Source organism: Eurypyga helias, unplaced genomic scaffold (genome assembly GCF_000690775.1).
Source record: "Eurypyga helias isolate BGI_N326 unplaced genomic scaffold, ASM69077v1 scaffold11446, whole genome shotgun sequence".
Lineage (NCBI taxonomy): Eukaryota > Metazoa > Chordata > Aves > Eurypygiformes > Eurypygidae > Eurypyga > Eurypyga helias.
In genome coordinates, this window is record NW_010257240.1 from 1 (window position 1) to 23,303 (window position 23,303).

A 23,303-nucleotide genomic window follows, 5' to 3' on the forward strand; every position below is an offset into this window, starting at 1 on the left:
AGGCCCGGTCTCTCAAGGGCTGGCGGGAGAAGGGGCCGGAGGGGGAGAATGGCCTTTTGCCGGTCCTGGGACTCCCCGCTCCAGAGGGGCAGGGAGGGAGGCTTGTCCGAATTTTGGAGGAGCTCTTGACCTTCATGGTGTTTCTCCTGGTTCCCTTCTCAGCCCCCTTTTCCGTGCATGAGCGGGGAGTTCCCTTAGGAAAAGGGAGGTTTGATGAAGTTTCCGGCACGCTCCGTGGGGATGGGACCTGCTGGTGCCCGTGGTAGCACGGCAGCCGGGTGTCGGAGAGCCCGGCGGGCATGTGTACCCTGGCAGGGCTTGGGAGGGGCAGCTGGCCGCTCGGGGCTAGCTGCCACCCTTGGGGTGGTCCATAGAGCTGGGGTCTGCTTGCTTCAACACTAGCTGAACAGCCCTTTGCTCCAGGGGACACCCTGGCAGAGGTAGGTTTGCAGCTTGTTGGAAGAGGAGCCGTTAGGAGAAATGATGGCTCTGCCTTGCTTTGGCAAGATGCTCATTTCCAAATCCCTTTTCCTGCATGCATCTGAGGCTGCTTGAAATGAGCTCTGGCTTGGACATTTCTGATCGTTTATTTTAAAAACAAGTATATGATTTGATGGAGCCATTGACCGCAGTATAATAAACCCTATTTCATGAGAACTTCAAGATATGGAGCTGAGTTTCTAGTTTTAATTCTTTTCTGTTTGTATCATGACACACTGCAGAGACCCCAGCTACCACTGAGACCTCTCTTGTGGTGGTAGCTACACAGACTGGAACTAGCTCCATAGTCTGGTGGCATCTGTCATTGACCCTGTCAAGGAGAAATGCTAGAAGGAAGCAGAGTAAAGTTGTCCTTGGGTGTTTTGCCCCATCCCTGGCTGTCTTCAGGGCCAGGCTGGATGTGGCTTTGAGCAACCTGGTCTAGTGCAAGGTGTCCCTGCCTATGGCAGGGGGGGTGGAACTAGATGATCTTTAAGGTCCCTTCCAACCCTAACCATTCTATGATTCTATGAATTTTATTTAGGTTTTTCTAGGCTCTCTCTAATTGTGTAATCATAAAGCAAGCTATGTTAAACATGAGACATAATTGTCTTCTTGAAACATTTATTCACTCTACTGGCCAAAAACACAAAGTCCAAACTTTTGGCTGCTGAATTTCAGATTTAGAAATAGCCCTTCCAGCTGGTGGGGCGGCATTCTTCATTGGCATCTGAACCACTTGCAGAGTGCAAGGAAAGTGGAAAGAAAGCATCACAAAATCCCAGATTCTCTTCTAAGCATATCCTAATATTATGGATACATAGATAGATAAAGTCAGGCTTCAGCTTAGAACCAAGGGTGGTATTTTGCAACCTTGGAAGTTTTGTGGTCATCAGGCTAGGTGGGCCATTCTCTGCCTTGGTATCTTTGGAAACCAAGGAAGCAGAGTTGGTGTGAAGGTTGTCTTTCTGTGTGACAAAATTAATTTAAGAGCTGTGACTAAAGTGAAACTATAAGAACTAGAATTTAAAAACATCCTTAGAGGCTTACAGCTGGATAGGCAGCTGAGGCCTCCTAGTGCCCTTCTGTTTTTGTTGAAGGTGAGGCTGCTATCATTAGTCTTCTGCCCTGAATGGCACTTGACAGCATGGAAAAGCACTTGCATAGGATAGTTCCTGTAGTATGCTTTTTTTTTTAACGTGGCATTGCACATTTTATTTCTGTAGCTTTTCACATAATTAGATTCATATGGATTTCATCTGTGCAAGCTATGTTTTTCACTGGACAGAAACAGAAAGTGAAATGCTAATGATTTAAAATTGTGATTAAGAAAGACTAACAAGAAAATTGGAGAAAAAATTAAATTACAGTTGTGTTTACAGCTTTGAAAATATTCAAACCTCCTAGGTACAAGCTAGTGTAATTTACTATGCCTGATTTTAATTTTATATTGCTGCATGCCACTCAAGAAAATTACTGCTTAGTTTAGAAGAAAAACAATGAACAGCTATTATGATATGAGGTCATTGCAAATGTGCCAAGTAGAATCTTGTTCTCCTGAACAGCTCTCCTTTTTCACCTGGTGAGACAAGGCTAGAGGTGACTGGCAGCATCAAGGGACTGGAGAGTTGTAAGTGAAAGAGGCAGGCAGCAGTGCAAGAGAAGGGAAGAGAGGGGCAATGCCTCAAGACAGGAATGGGAAGAAAGATGAACAGGGCTGTGGAGTTTGAATAGCAGTAATGGGACCGGCTGAGTAGACATTTGCAAAGGATTCCCAGGAATACAGAAGGCAGACTTTAAGGAAGGGAGATGTGAGTCAGTAGCTGGAGAAGGTACGGACCAAGGAGAAAAAGGTGACAACAGAGACACTTACCTGAAGAAAGGCTGGGAATTATGGTGCTGTCTTAGGTTTAGAAAGAAGGCTGCTGTTGGATTTGTTGGCATGACCCTGCTGGACTGCCTGTTACAGCAGGACCAATTTGTAATCTATACAGGATACAGTTAGCTCTTAGGGCTTGTGGCCATGCACAGCATGGTTCTGAGTTGGCGAGCGTGGATACAAATGGACAGAAGTATCTTGTGCTGGCTTTGCGTAGCCTTGACTCTGTTCTGCAGGTATGCTGCTTAGTATACATTTCATTCTCTTTCCTTTCTTAGACCTCACCTAAGGATACAGGTACTGTAACCTGTTTGACTGGTTCTGCTTCCTGGTAATTCATCAGGCAATAGATACACAGTGTGTATCTTTTACCAAAATGTCAGAAAACAAATTATTTTATTTCTGCTTCCATTGTTTCAAATTGCCTCTTTCTGCTTGAGAAATTTAAGTAAAATGCAGCTGTGAGAGGAGAAAAACTTATCGATGGAATACATGGTTGGAACTAGCCTTCGCTGCTTGTTGTATGTGCCATGCTTGGGCAGGTGGAGAAAATCCCTGACTCTTCAAGTCCTGGATTCCCTGTGGCAGTTACTGCCATCCTGAATCTGTAGAAGGCCTGTGCTGGTATCCCTGCATTTTAAAAGATGTAACTTGTTGTCTTTGTCTCTGCTAGCTAGCTCACAAGCACAGGAGTTTGTGGAAGGGGAGACAGAGTTAAGCTTGTATGTGTGCTCTGGAAAAACTTTCCTTACCAGGTATCTGTCAAAAGGAAAAATGTTAAAGTATTATCAGGTAGGGGATGTCAATGGCAAGGACCTTCTTTCTAACAGAATTTCCTGGTGGACCAATTAAAGAAGTACTCAGTGATCTTTGTACAATCTTAAAGAAATTTATTTTGGTAGGAACTGCAGGACAAGGAGAAGAAACTTGCACTGGAGGTAGCCTTGGCATGCAGCAAAGAAGATGCTTGCTTTTCAAAACGTAAAGGTCTGTGCTGTGACATCACTAAATATATGGTGGTAGAATAAGTGGCAGAAATCAGGTATACCTGCTGGTGTTTTAACACTCAGCTTTTGGTGTGGCTTCCTTGTTGCGGGTCCTCAGCTGTGATAGGAATCAGAAGGCAAACTTGCTGTTTGATAAAGATTTGAAATGATCTGTGCTGTGTGTTTCTTTGAGCAGCTGTGGCAAAGCTTCGTTTGCAGCGCATGTATTTGTGAGACAAATAACACCACGCTGTTAAGAAGCGTATTTGCATTTGAGAATGACAGGTAGGAAAATGACCAGCACACGCTTCCCAATTCGTGCTGTGCACAGCTTTTTTAGCTGTACAGAAGCAAATATAAGGAGGAGATAGGATACTTGTGATACCTTTCTCTGTACATACCAAGGAGACTAACACTTAGCTTTTTCAGAGTTGTGCTTCTATTTTTCCCTTCTTTAAAGGATATCTTTATTGCTACAGGCAGTTTTACACAAGGACTTGGATACACACTTTAGTAAGTTACAGTTGTCTTACCTGCGTGGTAAACACTGACCATAATGTACTTGAATTATTGTAAATGGAGATGAAATCTTTTGTCACTGAAGGCTTAAACTAACCTGTTTTACATCTCTATTGAATAAGAACATTCACATCAGCTCATGCTCAGTATTTCATTAAGCTGAGGGTTCTTAGTCATGAGATCAAGTTCATTTGGTAAATAAAATGAAGGAAAAAGAGAGTTCTGTGCCTAATTTGAGGAAATAGAAAAAAGACTCTTATTCAGAAGTTGTCATTCATGTGTTTTAAATCAAATACACAGAGATGATGGCTTCTTCATGGTTTATATGGTAGGTATTTGTATCTTAGTGAAAACTGGGGCTTCAGTCTTTTTTTTTTTTTTTAAACTGAACCAAAATGCTCTGTGAAACTATTTGCTGTTACAGAGTGAAGCTTAATACAGTCTCTGTAAATAAATATTTGCTGTAGCAGGGATTTACAGTGTGGGTCTCCTGCATTGTAATTTGGCAGCAGTTCACTCTGGATGTGTGTTTCTCCCTGATATTATACCCTTTGCCAAAGAAGCCTCTGTAGAAGTTACGTAGTGTCTGCAACATTACTCTGCTAGTTTTGGTTTCTGCAGACATACATCTTCTGTTTTTTTTTTTTTAAAAGTTTTGCTGAAAAATACAGTTCATTTACATTGTAGTTGGGGTATGTTAATTTCTCTCTCCTAAGGTTCCTCTAGGCTTTCTTGCTGTGAGGTTTCCTCTGTTGGATTCTGTAGAGTCTCTTTGTGTGCTTAAGAATCGCGTGTTGAAAACTTTGAATGCCTGCAAAGGGTTTTAGGTCTTGAAAGTATGACAGATACCTGATCAAAATGAAGGATGTTTGCTGTTGTATTGGGCTTGCTTGGCAAGGTTTGGGTGGGAGGGGGAGGTGAGCTGCAGGGTTGGGTTTTGTTACCTCTTCCTTTACTTTACAGTTAATATCCCTGTCATTATACAAGTGAATTTAAAATCTCTGCAACCCTGGCAGTGATTCATTCTTCGGTAGGCTTGTGTGAACGGAGGTAGCAGAATGCCAGCAAACTGCTCAGCTGTGGTCTTACCTGCCTGGGTGAAAATGGTTCTTGATTTCCCATTGGGAAATAGCAGTGAAAGGGAGTGGTTGCTGATAAGCACCCAACAACTTGTCGTTATGGAAGCCCTGACTGATAATACAGTATTAAAAAAGACTGCAGCTCATAGAGCGCTCTCAGGACTAGGGTAAGGTGAGGCTCTGCTGCTTCCTCGCAATCATGCCAATGGCCATAGCCATGGAATTAGTTCCTAATGTACAGATTATGCACCAGCTAAGTGCAGAGCTGTAGTCTGTACCACATCTGTGGACAAAGCAGTATTGACTAGTGGGACTGTTGAAGTGACTGATACTAACCTGATACAGATCACTGTGTCTAAAATCTGGTGATCTTCCAAGTAGACGGCAACTGTTATGGCATTTTGAGGACTGCTGTGTTCTAGTGCACTGTTGTAATCACTCTCTCAAGCTGAGCAGTTACATCAACCTTACAAATGCTGACTGATGTCCTTGTACTGTATATCATAACAGGAAAGGATATTAAGAGAATTGTGAATGAAATAATAAAACATCTGCTGAAGCAAAGCCAACTTTGATATCAGCTCAGTGTTATGACTCATTCAGTAAGCCAGAGCTCTTTAAACAGACATAAATGTTGTTATCTAGTCAATGTCTGACTTTAGTTAGAAACCACAAAAAAATTCTGCTTTCCAAAGGTGACTGACAAGCTAATGAATTACAGAGAAGACAAGATAATAGTTTTGATTGATGTAATATACTGGTCTTTGGTTGGTTTTGGGTTTTTTTTTGTCATTATTATTCACTTCTATTTTTTTGAAGAGAAGCAAAAGCATTCTGAAACGTGAATAGCCACAGTAATGTAGTCACAGAGGCTCTGTGCTGGAAGTGTATCCTTAGGAAAGCCCTGTTGTGAGGGCGACTGTCTAGACTTTTCAATTTTGTCTTACTCTGCTTGCTTCTATTCTCTCCCAGTTCAGAATTTGAGAGGGGGTTGATGGAAAGAAGGTGGAACAAAGAATACCAGAAACCAACCTAAAAATTGTGAAATAAGTTTTGAGGGATGCATTTGAAATTGTCTAAATCTAATGCTGCTGTGGGGTATTAAAGGCCTGAATAAAAAGATGTTTTTCTTTTAACCATGGAAGTGTACTTTGAATTGCCATAAGGGGTGTATTACCTTTGCATACAAGCTCTCTACCCTAATAGCATTTTTCTGGGAATGTCCTGCATCCATGATCTCAGCAGGTTTGTGGAACAGACCTTACAGCATCTCTTTGGGTCATTGCATCTCTCACTGTCCCTGCCCCTGGTAGGGGGGTTGGAACTAGATGATCTTTAAGGTCCCTTCCAACCCAAACCATTCTGTGTTTCTATGATTTTTGGGGAGGTAGGAGGGGTGTAATCTCATCCCACACTTTGCAGTGTTCTGTATGGGCACACAAGCTGTGTGTGATTGCTTTGATAGCTTTGCTTTAGGTGAACTTTCCATTTATGTGCCATGCTCGAAGGGTGGCAAGCGTAGGCGATACAGGAAGGAAGCATAAGGTAGCGTTGGTTGTGGTTTTGTTTCTGTTGTTAACAAGTAGAAGAAGTTTTACTTGTGCATCAGGATCCAAAAGCTTATGTTTTTTTCTGTATGGATTTTTCTTCTTCTTTTAGAGTTCCCTGATTCTTGGATTTGAAAGGAACTTTTAAGACATCTGGGCTGTGGTTTTGTTACTGTACAGAAAGAATGATTTTTGGCAGCCAAGATAAAATGCATACTCATTTTCTCAGGAAAGTTTTTGCTCCCTGTTTTGGAGAGATGATGTCTCTTTAATGAAATAAGTATGTTTGGATCTGAACTGAATCAGTATATTTGGATCTGAATAGGAATTAATTAAATATTAAGTGGCAGAGGGGTGACATGTCCGTTGTATCTTGGGTGTATAATCTGCATGGGAATGGTGCACTTTATATGTGTAGTGGTAGGATGAAATATTGGTGTTCCATACTTCATGTGGGAGTCATCTGATGGACTGTTTCTGAAGAATGGCAGGCATTTTTTAGCAATAGTGTGGTATGAGCAGCAAAAGTTTTGTATATACAGAAAGTATGATGTGCCGTTCCTATGTAAAAACAGTAGAATTTCATAAAAATCAGACACAATGACATTACAGTCTCCTAAGAGCTGTTTCATGTATCTGGAAAGCAGAACAACAGTAAATGACTAATTAAGAGGTAGTTCAATTACTGCTTGTGCTTGTTGGAGGCCGGGATCTACCATGTTACGTTTCAGGTTGCCCTTTGGTTTACCCTACTATGTGTCTATAATTTCCAAGGGGATCATCTTAAAAAACCTCTTCGCCCTCATTTAGTGTTTAGAATGGCTTTTACTGGATCCAAGTATTATCGCTTCCCAAAGAGGTTCCTTTGGGGGCAGTTTTTCCTTTCCTCACTGGGCTTCTTATTTTCTCAGAGTTCATTAGTCTGTACTTGGGTAGCGTTCCTGTTCACTAAGAGGGGAATCAGAAGTGGGTGTGCATTTCAAAACCTTCGTTTCACCGTGCTGTGTACGTTTTCTTGAACGCAACAGGTCTGCTCGTGGGAACATTAGATGCGGTGTTGGATTCTACATCGAAAGTCGCCCCATTTCGCATCCTGCATCAGACACCAGACTCTCAAGTCTACTGGTCCATTGCATGTGGTATGTACTGTGATTTAGAAGCTGAGTTAAAGATGAGGGTACAAAGTATGGGGTCTGTTTTTGGGTTAATCCCCTCACATCATTATTCATTCTCATGTTCTCTAAATGGTTTTAAATCATTTGCAAACCTGAGATTGACAGTAGTGTGTGGTTACAGTCAGAATGTACCTATGACCTCTTCCTGTGACAACTTCTGATTGCCTGCCTTCTGCACATCAGGTACTGAAGCCTTGGTGCTCTCTTGGAATAACAGGGGTGCAATCTTCTGTAAGCTGCAGGTGTAACGTGGCACAGTTTGGGATGATAGGGAGAAGTTCACCCTTGGGAGTATAAAGTGTGCTGTATGTAGGAATAACAGGAGCTGCTTATCCTAATGGTTTTTTATACTTTATCTTTGCTTGATAAAATGAGCCAGGTTCCCAGTCATGGTCGGAGCTGAATTCTTCCTCGTATCTGTCGTTCTTGCAGTTATTTGTCTTTCTCATATTGTGTTATTAATAAGTAGGAAATGGAAAAGAAAATTGACCTTGAGAGTGGAGTATGTGATTTTTCCTAGAGCATGCTTGTTGTTAGTGTGCGTGGGTTTATTTTGTTGTGGATTTTGTTTGTTTGGGTGAGGGTTTTGTTTGTGTTTGGGTTGTTTGTTTGTTTTATTTTTATTTGAAGTTTGGCAGCATCTCCTGAAAGTGAAGCCTTAATTCTTTTGTGCAGGCTGCTTAACTACTGGATGTCCAAGGAGACCTCCATTACAAAAGTTGAGAATTTTATTTCATAATCAATAATCAATTTATTTCGAATAATAAGAATAAAATAATCTTATTCTTTTATGCATCACTTTTTTCCTCTGAGCATGGTCTGGTCTTTTATTGGAATTAATTAATATTGTCATGTGGTCTAATGCTAAGAGTCACTGTTGTGGAATTAATCTATTTCTTAGGCTTTTTGAAAACTCTGAAAACATCTATAATTGCAGTAAAAAAGAACCATATATTTTAGTTATTATTCTATGCTTTAGGGGTTTTTTTAATTAGTAGTGTTCATTAAAGAAACAAGACTCTATCTAGACTTCTCCAGGCTCTAGGCCTTCCTTTTAGTTGGCCTGTGGCAAAAGATGAGCTTTGCAGGAAATCTGCTGTTCTGCAAACGCTTACATGTATGAGTAATTCCACTAGTAAATGCTATACTGTTGGATTTTGCTGTTATTGCTTTATTATGAATGTTCATTGCTTCACCTTACATGAAAAATTGTGTCTCTTGCTGTCTTACTTTCAAAATACAGATTTATTCTTTTAGTTAATGGTTTACACATTTCATGCTGTAATGCTAATCTGGTCCTGTTCACATTCTGCAAGGACTTCTCTGAATGTCAATAGTCAGTGAGAGCGCTGTATAATTACAATTGAATGTAATTCATGACATGTCACTTTAAAAGGGCAGCCTTATAAAATGGATAGAATTTGAACAGTTTGTGAATTGGCAGTAAATAAAATTTTAGGACTACTGGTGAAGAAGTCAGAACTGATGGTGACAGGCTGTCAAAAAGGTGCTGTGATAAGTAGGTTGGAAATACACTCTGGGGAGTTCTAATGACATCAGGTCAGCCCTTGGGAAAACACAAAGGGTAATCTTCACTGTAGGAATGAATTTATATCAATTCTGTGCTGTGTAAGTATATTTTACAACAAAAGGTGACGTAATGTAGTTGTACTTTGTGTTAGAAACAGATTATTCCTTCTGTGAACAAACTGAAGAGACTGCATTGTGTTCCTGCTATTACATATTAAGGATATGAAACGGTGCTCCTAAATCATTTCAATATTTAATAAAATGTTTCATCTTTACTGTGCCACATCTGTGCCTCTGATTCACACTGTGACTCAAATAATTGGTTTACCTGTGTAGTCTGAGAAAAATAATTAGTTTGCGATTTAATTGCTATGTTAATTATTCTTCATGTAATTTTTTTAAGTGTTGTTGCAAATCCACCCTGTGTAGTGCATTTAATCATATTTAGAACAATTTCTGTCCATTCCCAAGGCAACTTTTAACTAATTCTGTGGAGTCCATTGGAAGTTGTTTAATTTATCTTTTCAAAGTAAATTGAGAAAAAAGAAATTGTTGAAGGTGTGTACTTGCTTAGGGATGTTGATAATATGTGATTACACTGACTGGTTTTATTTGTGAGCATTCCTGTGGAGGATGAAACTGCCAGTTAATTTATATTCACAAATCCCCCTGTTCAAACCTGTGCAAATTCTTTCCCTCTCCCTGTCTCCCACCATCTGATGGGGAACCACCTGTCTTTAAAGAACTGACTCAGGGTTGAATTTGCTGGACCTCTGTTCTTGTTTCTCTAGCATCATGTCTGCTATAACCACATGCATAATTTGTAATGGAGTATGTGAAAAGAATAGGATGGATTATCATGAGCATTTTGAAGTTAGTGGGTAAGAATGTTCTTACGTATTTAAAGTAAACCAGTAACATAAATGTATTTCTGGAAAGTTCAGGTGAGTTAGGTTTTCCTGAGCTATAAAGTTGCAGGGACATTCACCATATAGCAGGTGATAGCTCTCTGAAACCTTGATTAAAAAGCACTGTGAACTGAATAAAGTAACAAGGTTGGCGTCTCTGTAAGGTGCTTGAAAATACAGTGTTTATGTTTTTGGAACATTACATTTTATCTTGGCTCTATGGTTTCTACATTCCTTATGGTTATTGATAACAGGGTTTTTAAAGTTACTCTTCCTTTTGCACATAGGTAATGAGAAACAGTCCTTATTCCCATGTGCATGAGTCCCAGAGGATCCAGAAGGAAAAAAAAACCCCTAATTCTGGTGGTGTCATAGTTTCAAGGATCATTCAGCTTGTATGACTGAGCAAGCCTTTTTTCCTCCAGCAGCAGTTAGTTCTGGTGTATGTTTTCCATATGGGGTGCAGCTGTCCTGTCCTCTTGTAGAAGCCTGAAGTTGCATGAAAACGATGTGTTGTTTGCAATTGCAGCATAAGCAGAACTTTATTGAAAGCGGGGTGACATTGTTTCCTGAATGGTGGTTGCCTAAGCTTTAGCGTGGTTAGAATTACAGTTAAACTGTGACTTGATAAGGGAAGGAGGTAAAACTATGACTTATACTGAGCACAAGAAAGTACCAATTGGTTGTTTGTTGCAGGCACCATAAATGGTTGATTCAAGTATCCAAAGAGAAATCTTTGCTCCTTCCTGGTTACGGTGATGTATGCTTTACATCCCTACACCTGCTAGGATTTTGCACAGCAGGTCTAAGTCTTGGAGTCCTACTCATGGAAACCTGTGGGCCAGTGATCACAGCTGAGCATATCAAAGGCCAAGATTTCATTTTCTTCTTAGTCTCATGAATTTAATCTCACATTTCCCACCTTCCAGACTATTAACCTGGGAATGTTCTAGTGATGCTCTGCCATACATGTTGGGGAGATACTGCTGAGCTGAAGGAACTGTCGGACCAAGTTGGGCTTGCACGGAGCCGCACAATGCTGGCAAAGCTGAGATGCTTCTGGGTGTAGAAACTAGAAATATAGCTGCTTAAAGGGCTTAAAAATTAAAAACACAGCAGTGCACACTTTTAATGTACCCCAAATACATTTTTGGTGTACACAAGACAATAAATTTGAGATTTGTGATTTGGACTTGGGTATATAAATTACCCTGTGAAATGGGAATTTGCGAAGTATTCTCTTGATTAATATTTTTAGGGAAATTATTGAAGTCTGTTCTAATTTTAAGTAATACTAACTTTCTCTTTCAATCAGGATCCAGCAGAGAAGAAATAACAGAACACTGGGACTGGTTAGAACACAATGTTATGAAGACTTTATCAGTATTTGATTCAAATGAAGATATTACAAGTTTTGTCCAGGGAAAGATAAGAGTAAGTAACAGGCATGTGACATAATTGGGAAAAGCTAAGTATTTTTTTCCTCTAAATGTACATGAATAATATGTCCTCTTTAAAATATCAGAGGACAATATCATAATGTTACATACTCCTGACTGAGTAGTTTGTGTTTGTTAACTTCAACACACTCCATTGTTTCTATTTAACTTGGTGGATGAGTCTGAAATAGCACATTTGATTTGTGACCTGTGTTTTGATCCTCAGACTATTCTTCTTGTTCTAAAACTTGCTGTCCTGTTAGGAGACAGCTGTGCTGTGTGTATGCAGGTGCATATATGACACCCACCACATGGATACATATGTAAAGCAACTGATTCTTTTGTTTTAGGGTTTGATTGCTGAAGAGGGAAAAGGTACTTTTGTAAAAGAAGATGATCCTGAGAAGTTTCGTGAAGGTCTTATGAAGTTTGAAAAGTGTTTCGGATTACCGGAGCAGGAGAAGTTGGTTACCTATTACTCATGCAGTTACTGGAAGGGCAGAGTGCCCTGTCAAGGATGGCTTTATCTTAGTACCAACTTCCTTAGCTTTTACTCATTTTTGCTGGGAGCAGAAAGTAAGCAAGCCTTGATACTAAGCCTAGTCCCTTCACGTTATACTGTTTATCTTTCAGATTTGAAGAATTTATCCTATGTCCTGAGGGAGCTATTTTGCCATGGAAGCAGATGCCCACACAGAATAGAAAAAACTGCAAACATGAAATACTTTATGGAAATGAATACATTTGTGTAACTTACTACACAATGCCATTAGTTTTCTTCCTCTATATAAGCTTCTGCAGGTGACTGTAACTAAACATGTCCATCATCTTTAATTCATGCTGCATATTAATTTAGCCTGTGAGGATTAGTTACTTCACATACAGACTTGATATTTCACATGGGTGCACTGCAACAAATGCCTGTGATAATGTGAGCTATAGCTGTATTTATGTGAAAACTAGAAAGTGTAAAGAAAGTAGGATCCTTTCTAAGCTAATTTTCATTTTTATTAGGAAATGAAAATTTCCCAATAAAATGCCAATACATGATCAAAATGCCAATATATGATCTAAATGCCAATACATGATCAATGTAGTTTAAAAAGCCCTGATGGTAAACTGTTAAATTGGGGTAGCTTATATGCTGGTGTTTGTTTGCAATTTGCAGTTTCACATGAAAGGGAAGAAAAGGTGATGTAAGCTTGTATATACATGGTGTGTCTTTAATGTTTTTCGTTCTATAAAATTCTTTCACATGGAATTATTTTATAGGAATTGTGAAAAGAGTGATTTTTTTTGTGCTTGTGAGTTTGTACCCCTTCCAAATGTGTTATCATTTTACTATATTGCTTAATTATATTTTATTTGTGCTCTTTACTACTCTCCTGTTTTTAATATGAGGGTAGCAGCTAACGAGAAGTTACTCACATCTGCTTATATTTGTATTTTCAGTAAAACTTATTATTTCCTGGGATGAAATATCAAAACTTGAGAAGACTTCCAATGTGATTCTGACAGAGAACATTCATGTGTGCTCCCGTGGGGAAGATCACTATTTTTCCATGTTTTTGCACATTAGTGAAACATTCCTTCTCATGGAGCAGCTGGCCAACTATGCTGTTAGGAGACTTTTTGACAAGGAGACCTTTGAAAACGACCTAGTCCTTCATGACCCCCTGCAGATCACCAAGAGGTAATATATTGCTTGGAATCGGCTCTGGGCCCAATACTTCTTTAGGCAGAGGGGAAGAGAATCCTTGTCTCAAAGACATATGTAAATGTCAGCAAAGCTGGTGTTGTCCTCTTAAACTAGTGTCTCGTGAAAATTTGGGATAATGCAATGCGAGGCATTGTACGCTGATGTTACTTTGCAGTATTAAAAGCCTATATGAAGGCAGGAAGTGATCAAACTCTCAGCTGGTCTTAAACTACAGGGTTTATAGTAGTTTGAATTTTGTAGGGCGTTCTAGCAGCATTTAGGATTAGAAAATTAAGAATGAAGCTGGAATGTCTCCAAAGAGACCTGATGAGGAAGGGTAAGGTGCAGAATACATAGTTTAATAAATGTGTGTAAATAATATCTGCACGGCTGTTCTGCCACTGGAGGTGGGTGGTAAAATCAACGTGTTGCAGATGAATGCACAGCTTTCCTTATTTACGACAGTAATTCAGGCTGTGGGAAAGATGTGTGTATGAGTAACCTGATGGTTAGGGTCATTTCTCCTCAAGGAAGGTATGTGATTATTCCATGTAGTAATTTTACGGTTTCTCTTCAGTTCTGGCTTCTGTTGAAGGAAATGTTGCCTTTTCCTCAGAGAGCTGTCAAATTCTCACTCAAATGATCAGGTTTTGATCTGTGGACCGCAGCTATTCACTGTGAAAAGTAACCAGGAAAAGCAAGTCTGTTGTTAGGTAATTTAAATTCACATGAAGGGACTAAATATTTATTGGAAAATGTTACCTGTCTGCAAATCAGAAATTATGATAAAGGATTTTTCTAATAATTGTTTGGCAGCAATGCTGGAGAGGGGTATTGCCTTACAACCAAGACGTCGTTTCTGGCTCTAGTAACCTGTGAAGAGTTAGCCCATGGCAGCTGTTTACAACATGTAATATATTTCTAGCTAATTAACCCTTTTTGCCAAGCCGAAACTTGTAGGTTTAAATGGACTATTCTGAAGGGTGGGGAAAGAGATCAGATTAGGCTGTTAGTATGTTTTTCTGCATTACCTGTAGGCCCTGATTCAGCAAAGTGCTTTACTGTGTAAGAACATGCTTGAATCTCCTCCTGTTTAGAGGTATTTAAGTATTTTGTTAAGAAGGTGTATATAGGTAGGTGTGGTCCTGCCCTTTGTTGCCTCTTCAAGCAAAACATTGAACCTTCCAGGTCGACCCTATGGATTATGGGAGAGCATGATGTTTTACTGTCTTTCCCCAAGGTATTTTAAACATTTCTATTTATAAAGACATTTTAAACTTACTTATTTTTCTCTTCTCTCTCCTACCCTGTTCTTTGTTTTGTTTTTAATCTAGAGGCCTAGAGAGCCGTGCCCACAGTGAGCAGTTTAGTGCATTCTTCAGGCTACCCAAAGAAGAGACCTTGAAGGAAGTTCATGAGTGCTTCTTATGGGTTCCTTTCAGTCATTACAACACCCATGGGAAAATGTGCATTTCAGAAAACTACGTCTGCTTTGCTAGCCAGGACGGCAGCTTTTGCAGTGTAATCATTCCATTGCGAGAGGTAATGCAGGCTGCAAGTCAGAGCCAGTTATACCTGAAGTTTTGCACTTGTGTAGTTTAATGCCAGTTCAGCAGATTTTTCTTTAGGATCTGCTTGCTTTACATGATGTCATACATTTCTCCCTACATGAATACTGCATGTAGGAATTCTGTTTGTAGGTTTATAGAACTGCTTTCATGTTTCAGCTTTGTTCCCTGTATCTTCTTTCTGTTTTCTATTTACTCTCATTTCTATAGCTGGGTACAGAATCCAAATTTTTTAATATTTTTTTTTTTAATGAAAAAGCTTATACTTAATTTTTAAAGTTGAGATAATGAGAGATTCTCAAGAAAAAAGTAAAGAATTGGAGAGGGTAGATGATTTTGAAGGTTAGTAATTGCTCTGCCATGTTTGTTTCTTAGCTCAATAGTGCAATTCTTTTTGCAGCAGTTGAGCAGTGCTGTCTGTTCAAAAATCTATAGGAAAACCCATCGATAGTTGTCAGCAAACAAGAATCAATGCCATTACAGCTCATAGTCTCAACTGAATAAGGGCCGTATTGTAAAGGACAGAGCATTTGTATTGCTGTAGAGTACTATAGCTAGACTGTGGAATAACTTCTGGGAAAAAAACCCATTCTCCATCCCTGTCTTGACTTCATGTGATCTGTGACATTGCCACATTTCAGTCTTCCAGTGTTAAAAGCTTTTCATCAGCAACCAGACATATTTACAATAGCCTAAAAATTAACCAGGTCCTGTAATTGCTCTGTAATTGCTCTACCTGCTCTGTGTACATACTGCCTGACATAAGACACCTGACACAGGAGGGTGAGCTGAGTTAATTTCAGCAATACACTTGGTGTTCCCCACCCAGATAAAGCAATTTCTAGTCCTGCAAACAAGAGACTTCCATAACCTGTGAAAAACAAGAAGAGGCTATGTTAAAGGAGCAGACTCTAAATTTATTGTTGTGGATTGTCAGGTCCTCAGTATTTGTTCCTCAGTAATGCAGAGTTTTTCTTGCAGTGGTCTTTCATTCTCTAACAATGTAAAAGCATCAGCAGTGGCAGTCAGTCTAGCTATTCCTGATTGTCTCACTTATACTTGCAGTATTAGCTGCTCTAATCTGTAACTGTTCCATCGTGGCAATTAAAACCAGCTCCGGCTGTCGTGTGTTATGGCAGCTGTCTTTGGAAGGGTATTCTCCGTAGAAATTCATTCTTGCGAAACTTGTTTCATTTGTTTGCTTGCAAAAGTCGTGGTTTGCCTGCTTTTGGATGGTAAGAAAAAAAAGTAACAGCTCCAGCAGGTAGAAAGAGGCAAGATTTTCAGATAAGCTCAGCACTCACAGCTGGGAAAACCTTTTCAGAGATTTTGGTACTCTGTCGAAAATCTATCGCATAATACTTAGTAGCTTGTGCTAATATAGCTCCAGGTCACTGAGCTTTGAAAGTTGTGAGTTTGTTACTTTTGCTACTAATTCTGCTTGTGTGGTGCTTCATATGGCTGTTCCATGTAGACATGTATTTTTAACAGGTTTTCTCTTTTAGATGTAAGCTGATAACATTTCTTGCCTATTTTATGTATCCTTGCTTCTGCAGGTCACAGGGGTGGATAAGGCAGATCCAGCCAACAGAGGAGTCAGCATTAGTACCAAAGGGAAGACAGCTTTTCGTTTCACAGAGGTTAGAGATTTCGAACAGCTTGTGGCAAAGCTCAGAAGGAAATGCAATGCAACTTCAAGTCCACAGCACACCATAAATACAGAGGTAACTGCTCTGTGAATTCTGATTTCTTAGTACCTGTTCTTAGGAATCAGGTTGTATAACTAAGTGTTTACATATTGCTGTCTGTTTTGCTGTGTAATGCAACACATTTGTATTTAAGCCTGAATGTAGACACAAGATGGGTAACAATGTCTGCTTTACTTCTAGATTTCAAGTTGTTTAAATATTTTTTTTTTTCCTCTTTAAAAGATCATGTTCACATCTCTTGGCTTCAGACCCTTCACATTAGAACAGAAGTCCACCCGTCTCATGTAAAATTCTGTGTAGCTGTGTTGGTTTTTGCCAGCTAACTATCTGACTCGGGAAGTTCATGGAATGATTGTAAGGTTGCTTCTACATGTGAAGGAATCTGTGTGTGGTTTCATGCATGAGAAATAAGAAAGCAATGGCAAAACATCCCTGACGAGCATTTCTTACTATAGTTGCTGTTATCTCTTCCCTGAAGACTTTTCCGTGAAAAAGAAACTAAATAGAATCAACTGGAGTAGCCTCTAAAGTGTCAGTTGTGAGAATGGATAAGCATACAAATAACTGCCTTTTGGTAGAAAATAATCAGTGTATCAGCAAAATCTCTACCTTGAGATTTTGATTCTTAAGGGTTTAAAGGCAAAAATGAGTAATAAAAGGAAGATAGTTTGATATCAGCAAAAATGCTCAGCTGACAAGGGTACAGCACAGCCCTTGGGAGACCTGAGTGGTAAGGTCTGCTGCTCAGGGGCATTCCCTTTCAGATTACCTTATTTTGGGTTGTATCTGCATTATTTTGACATACCATGCTAAGTCATGTACCTCTGGTTTTAAGGTGTGGAAAAATAAATAACTCTGTGCCCATATGAAAGAGAATGTGTTGAACAATGGTGCTCCTGTGAATGCATTCTGGTTTGGGTTCTTTGCTTTCCATCACGTTTGAAAAACAATTCAGGTTCTAATGCTGGTTTTCAAATGCTCTCAGCATTTCTGTGCAGTTCAGTATGTACCTCCATTTAAATAAGTGTTTTTCTTTTGACTTCAGTGGTGATGGTTGGTCAGGGCTCCCTATCATAGTTCTCATTATGAATATTTTTCTTTTCATAATCAAGTTTTTGGCTGTAGAGACGGATTTTTTTTTTTTCAAGTGTAGCCTCCTGAAAGCCCAGCTGTGCAGAGCAGTAAGTGGTATCAGTGCTGATTCTTGAAGGATTGTTTGGCATTTATAACTACCACTGTTCCCTTTTTTTTTTTCCCCCCAAGGTTACAGCTAGTTCTGCCTCTGACAGTCCGAAGGATTTTGATGGGGGATCGTCAAAGAGGGGTCAGGGAGATAACAGCAAAACTGTCAGTACAGAGGCCCTAATGACTGTCTACCATCCTCAGGATGCTGAGAATCTAGACACTAAGATGGTAAGGGTTAAATTGGTTTTGGAATCTAATTGGAAAGGACTGAAGTATATTCAAAATGCATTCCAGCAAGGCTGCTGATTTCCTGTAGGGCGTTGCCAGCCTTAGTCATCTGCATTTTCTGGTTTTGGAGTCCACAGTGTGCTCCTTCATGGCTCTGTTCAATTTTCTGCTCATCTCGTTTAGTAACGATATGCCTTATCTTCATGGAGCTAATTTCTCCTGCTCTTCCACCCCTCAGGGAAGAGTTGGCAGTTTGTTTTGTGATAGTGAACATGTTTCATGTCTATCTGAATTGTCAACATACAAAGTCACTACAAGCTCTTTGGGACCAAGGAGAATGTTATCACGAAATTGACTTCATTTCTTCCTTGCTTCATTTTTTGCACTTCTGTCTAACAAAGTTATGCCCTGGGGAATGTTTCTGTAATTGTTTTTGCAGCAGGACATCCTGGTTTTGCTTCTCCATAGTATGTGCAAGAAACAGAAAAGTTTCATTTTAAAGTTACTCTTTCAGCAGAACTGGGTAAATTTTAAATGTGGAATTTTTGATATTAGAAATATCAGAAAATAAACACCATCTGGGCACCGTATTTTCCTTCTTCTATTGACTTACCTGTTACCAAGATCTTGTTACGCTGGTCATCACAAAGCAGTCACAAGAGTGGGATGTTTTAAAATTGACACAAGGTACAATAAACAGATGTGTCTGTATGTATCATACGAACATATATATTTACATGGAAACAGCTGAAAAAGAATCTTACAAGAGTAAGTTTTAATATACCTCTATTTATTTGCCATAGGAATGTTGATTTTTATTATCCATTCTGCTGGCAGTGCACTTCTGGAATGCCGCAGGAGAACTGTGGTGGCAGAATTCGCCTGCACAGCTGCACCTTGCACTGAGTAGCTGTCTTACTGCTTTACCACTGTTCATTGACTCCCTTTCAGTCCCTAGTACTTCATGGTCCTTTGATAATAATGTAGTTTTTGCTGATGTGGTGTCAAAGTTGCAAATGGTTCCGTCTAGAGGTAACAAATAGGGCTGCCTACCTATTGATTTTAAAAAAATTAGTTTAGCAGACTCATGTGAATAGTGAACAGTAAAACAACAAGTAGATGGTGATGACCTAATTTAAAATTGCTGGTGAACAGTTACTGCTGTTTGTGGCTTGTAATCATTCTCGGGTGGGAAGTAAGGAGAAAGTTGTATTCAGGAATGGCTTGAAAAAGGTGAAAGGGAGTGATTGATTGCTGTCTTAATATAGCAACGGGGGGGCTTCAAGTGAAGTTACAGGTGGCAGGCTTGTCTGGGTTCAGAAAGCAATTTGCAGGGAAAAATCTGCTGTATGTTGTTAAATTCAGAGAGATGCCTCTGCTGAGGAGGTGCCTGTGCTTCTGTTTGCTGGAGGATGGAGGTGGGTTTTGCAGACGTTTGCTTGATCTTACTGTCCTATGGCACTTGCTGTTCGTTTCTGTCAGATGGAATACTGTCAGATTTACCTTCTGTCTGATCTGGTATAGACATTCTTGTAATAATCTACAGTGAAGAGCAGTAGGTCATGGAGGAGATTCCATTGTATGTGGAACTTCTACTATGCACAGATTAGATTTTGCTCTGATTTGATCATCATTCATTTCACATATCAATATGGATGGCAGTGCTGCCATTTACCAGTTTATATGAATATAACTGAGAGCAAAATTTGATTGTGTTCTCTGAAACATGTGGAAAATCTTCCTGTATACTTAATGCTTGTTGTCTTCTGCTTTTCACAGCTGAAAGAAAAAATGAAGGAGCAGTCCTGGCACATCCTCTTTGTCGAACGTGGACATGGTGTCAGTATGTTTCGAACAAAGAAGACTCGAGACCTAGTTGTAAGAGGGATCCCGGAGGCATTAAGAGGAGAGCTCTGGCTGCTCTTCTCAGGTATCGCATAGCAAGTATAATTGATTCATTCTGTAGACTCTACCGTATAGATGTTCTGGTTACTGCCTGAACGTAGTCTGGCAAGCAGTGCTCTGGCAGCTTATCCAAATCTTTCTGAAGAGAGACACTTCAAAATGAGGGACGGGATAATTTTATCTATTGTTTGGCATTGATTCAAACTAAACCTGCATCTGCTTGGTTTAGCCCAAGAAAACTTGGGCAAAATTGTAGGTGAAAGGAAACTCTGCCCCCAATGAAGCAAAAAAGTACGTCAAAAATCAACTTTATAATGGAAAGTGACTTAGATTTCCTCCAAGCCTTATTTTATTTAGCTTTTCTGTTTTCACTTCAGAGTAATTCCATTAATTTCAGTAGAATTGCTTTGATACATTGCTGCAGTAACATCTGGAGATTCATGAGGCACCTCAGTGGTCACCAAAAATTTTTATAGAAATTGCAGCACGTTAGCAGTTTGTTTAGTCTTTCTAAATTGCTTTACTGTGGTCCTCTAATACTGAGCAATAAACTGTATTGGCAGGTGCTGTAAATGATATGGCATCTAACCCTGGTTATTACACTGAGTTGGTGGAAAAGTCCATAGGAACCTGCACTTTAGCTACCGATGAGATTGAACGAGATTTACGTCGCTCCTTACCTGAGCATCCTGCTTTCCAAAGTGACACAGGAATTTCTGCACTCAGGAGAGTTCTTACAGCTTATGCGTACAGGAATCCCCAAATTGGGTATTGTCAGGTACAGCAGCCTCCTTGCTCCGTGGTGCACTTGCTTTGCTTATTTCATCCACTATGTAATGTGCGTTTTTACCATGTACGTGAATTTGTTGGTAAATGCTGTCATGTCCACTTCACATATGCCTTTGCATTCTTACTAGACCTTTAGCACTTAAAAATATTTTTATGTAGTTTAAATACTATGCTCTGTGTTTAATAATACAGAGGTAAAAGTTTTATACTGGATATAGCTGTAGGTTATTCTAGCACTCTGAAAGCATGCTGTCAAGGGCTTTCAGAACTGTGAATTTTAACAAATGACAGCAGTTGTGTTTTCACCATTTTTCCTCATAAATGCTTCCTGTCCTGTTTAAACGTTACAGGCAATGAATATTTTGACATCGGTGCTTCTGCTGTACGCTAAAGAGGAAGAAGCATTCTGGCTTTTGGTTGCTGTGTGTGAAAGGATGCTACCCGACTATTTCAATCGTCGAATCATTGGTAACATCCATCTGTCTTTATCTAGAATTGAATGTAAACGGTCATTCATTAAGAACCAGTGTAAAGAATGAGCTGAAGGCTGAGCAGTGGAGAGAAACTGTTGCCTTTGGTTTGGTGTTGCGAAGTAGAAAACGGGAGTTACAGGGAATGTGCCAAGATGCCTCCTTAAGCAGGAAAAAAAAAAATTGTCATTACTCTAGGCATAACTACTCAGGAAGAGTCAATTAGACTATTATACTGTTATTTTGAAATTATAACTGCTATTCATACCATTTACTTGAGACTCACTTAGCTTAAATAAAGGAAAAAGAGTTACTCCAGGTCCAGACTTAGTCTTTGATCTCATACTCAGTGCTTGCAGGTGTATGTATATGCTAGAAGAAAATTGGATGTGAAGCTTGTCTCTAATTGCACAGAGGGTGTATCTGCTCTCAGGAGAACCACTGGAAGTAGGCACTCGCCCATAAAAGCACCAACACACTCCACAGCATGCAGCAAGCCTCTGGACTTGTGCACAGCTTCCAGCACAGGGAACGAGGCCTGTGGTTCCACGCAGCCAGGCCCGTGTTTGCTTTACAACAGAGTTGCCTTAGGGCAAGGGCTTTATTTCTGGCCAGTGCTCTGAATTAAGTATGCTTCTCTGTATTAAGATCTGAATGGTGGTTTTCTTGTCCTTTCCCTGCAGGTGCCTTGGTAGATCAGGCAGTGTTTGAGGAGCTCATCAAGGTTTATCTGCCTCAGTTGACAGAGCACATGACGGACATGACTTTTTTCTCCTCCGTCTCTCTCTCCTGGTTCCTCACCCTTTTTATCAGTGTGCTGCATATTGAAAGTGCGGTCAATGTGGTGGACTGTTTCTTCTATGATGGAATAAAGGCAATCTTGCAGCTGGGTCTCGCAGTGCTGGAATACAACATGGAGAAGTTGCTGACTTGTAAGGATGATGCAGAAGCAGTCACTGTTCTCAACAGGTATAGTGTAACTGTTATTCTTAGGGGCTGTGTAGCAGCTTCTAGAATTCAAAATAGGTAAGTCAGTCTGGGGCAGCTGAGAAGACATCTGGCCAAGACTTCCAAAGGCTTCAGAGGAATTAATTGTTGATCTCGGGCTGAAATTCTGGAAGGGGCACCTGGAAAGTGTGCCTGGATCCTCTGAAAATCCCATCTTCCATTAAAGTTCTTCTAAAACCATTGCTATTTTGTGTATTTTAAAGTAAAAGCAATGTGGTTTTTTGCCTGGAATTTATAGAATGTGGCTTTCTGTAATGATGAGGTAATCTAGGGCACAGTAAGACAGTTCCAGTCAGTTCAGGCATCAACTCACTGACACCATATTCTGCAGCTGAGTTCTTGCAGATTAGGCTATTGGCTGCTCTGCTGCTAATGTAATGGCTTAGGACAAAAATAAAGTAATGAAGACAGTAATGACCAGATGTTTGTTCTATATTAGCATTTGAGGAATAAACTAAAATATGCAACATAAAGTGCATTTTAAAGTGACGTATTGCAAGCAGAACTTGCAGTTTTTGATTCACTACCTACCTAAATTCTGTTGAAGCTGCTGTGACTCTGTATCATGGAGTATTAAAACAGCAGAGTGACTGCTATAGGACTCACCAAGTTCTGATTGTTAAGAATGGATAATAAGAATTTCAATTTACTGAGACTTTTAAATTTTTGCATGTTTGAATAGGGTAGGACCTATGGAATTAATGAGCAAAATGTAATTTTTGTTACAAGAGACCATGCAGCCTGGTATTTATTGTGAAACCTAGCTGTACTCATTTAAATATTTAACACTTAAAACCCCCTAGCAGTAAGAGCACATTCACGCGGTTTAAATGCATTAAAATTTAAAATCTAGAAGTGTGGTGAAATCTTAATTTTTACTTGAACCAAACAAGCTGCTGTTTCCACTTGGCACCCAAGATTTTGATGATTATGATGAACTACTTTTGAACTCTTGCTTCCAACATTTTATCTGGCTGTAACACTGCTGTTGCACAGTTAATCCAGCCTACAGCATACTGGTATAGTTAAAAAAAATACTACAATAATCTGCCTCTTCTCAAGAAAAAGGAAGCTAGTGGTCTGTAGATACACGTTCCTTGATGTTGGCAAAGGAATTGGCCAGCTTCCATAGTGGATCTGTTGAGGCTGGTTATGTAGGTATGATGTAGGTTACTATTTTGTTGTGATAAAATGGTTCCT

The 23,303-nt window shown here is 39.7% G+C and overlaps 1 protein-coding gene across 1 annotated transcript in view; it reads left to right on the forward strand.

The window, feature by feature from the left end:
- Window positions 1–7,518: 7,518 nt before the first annotated feature.
- Window positions 7,519–23,303, forward strand: part of TBC1D8B (TBC1 domain family, member 8B (with GRAM domain)) — a gene marked incomplete at its 5' end in the record, with an annotated part of 24,368 nt that continues 8,583 nt past the window's right edge. Inside the window, 11 exon segments of the mRNA XM_010153950.1 lie at window positions 7,519–7,629; window positions 11,419–11,537; window positions 11,893–12,118; window positions 12,995–13,235; window positions 14,576–14,783; window positions 16,366–16,533; window positions 17,782–17,931; window positions 19,711–19,861; window positions 20,400–20,614; window positions 20,976–21,093; window positions 21,779–22,064. Coding sequence (XP_010152252.1) covers window positions 7,519–7,629; window positions 11,419–11,537; window positions 11,893–12,118; window positions 12,995–13,235; window positions 14,576–14,783; window positions 16,366–16,533; window positions 17,782–17,931; window positions 19,711–19,861; window positions 20,400–20,614; window positions 20,976–21,093; window positions 21,779–22,064 — 1,993 coding nt within the window.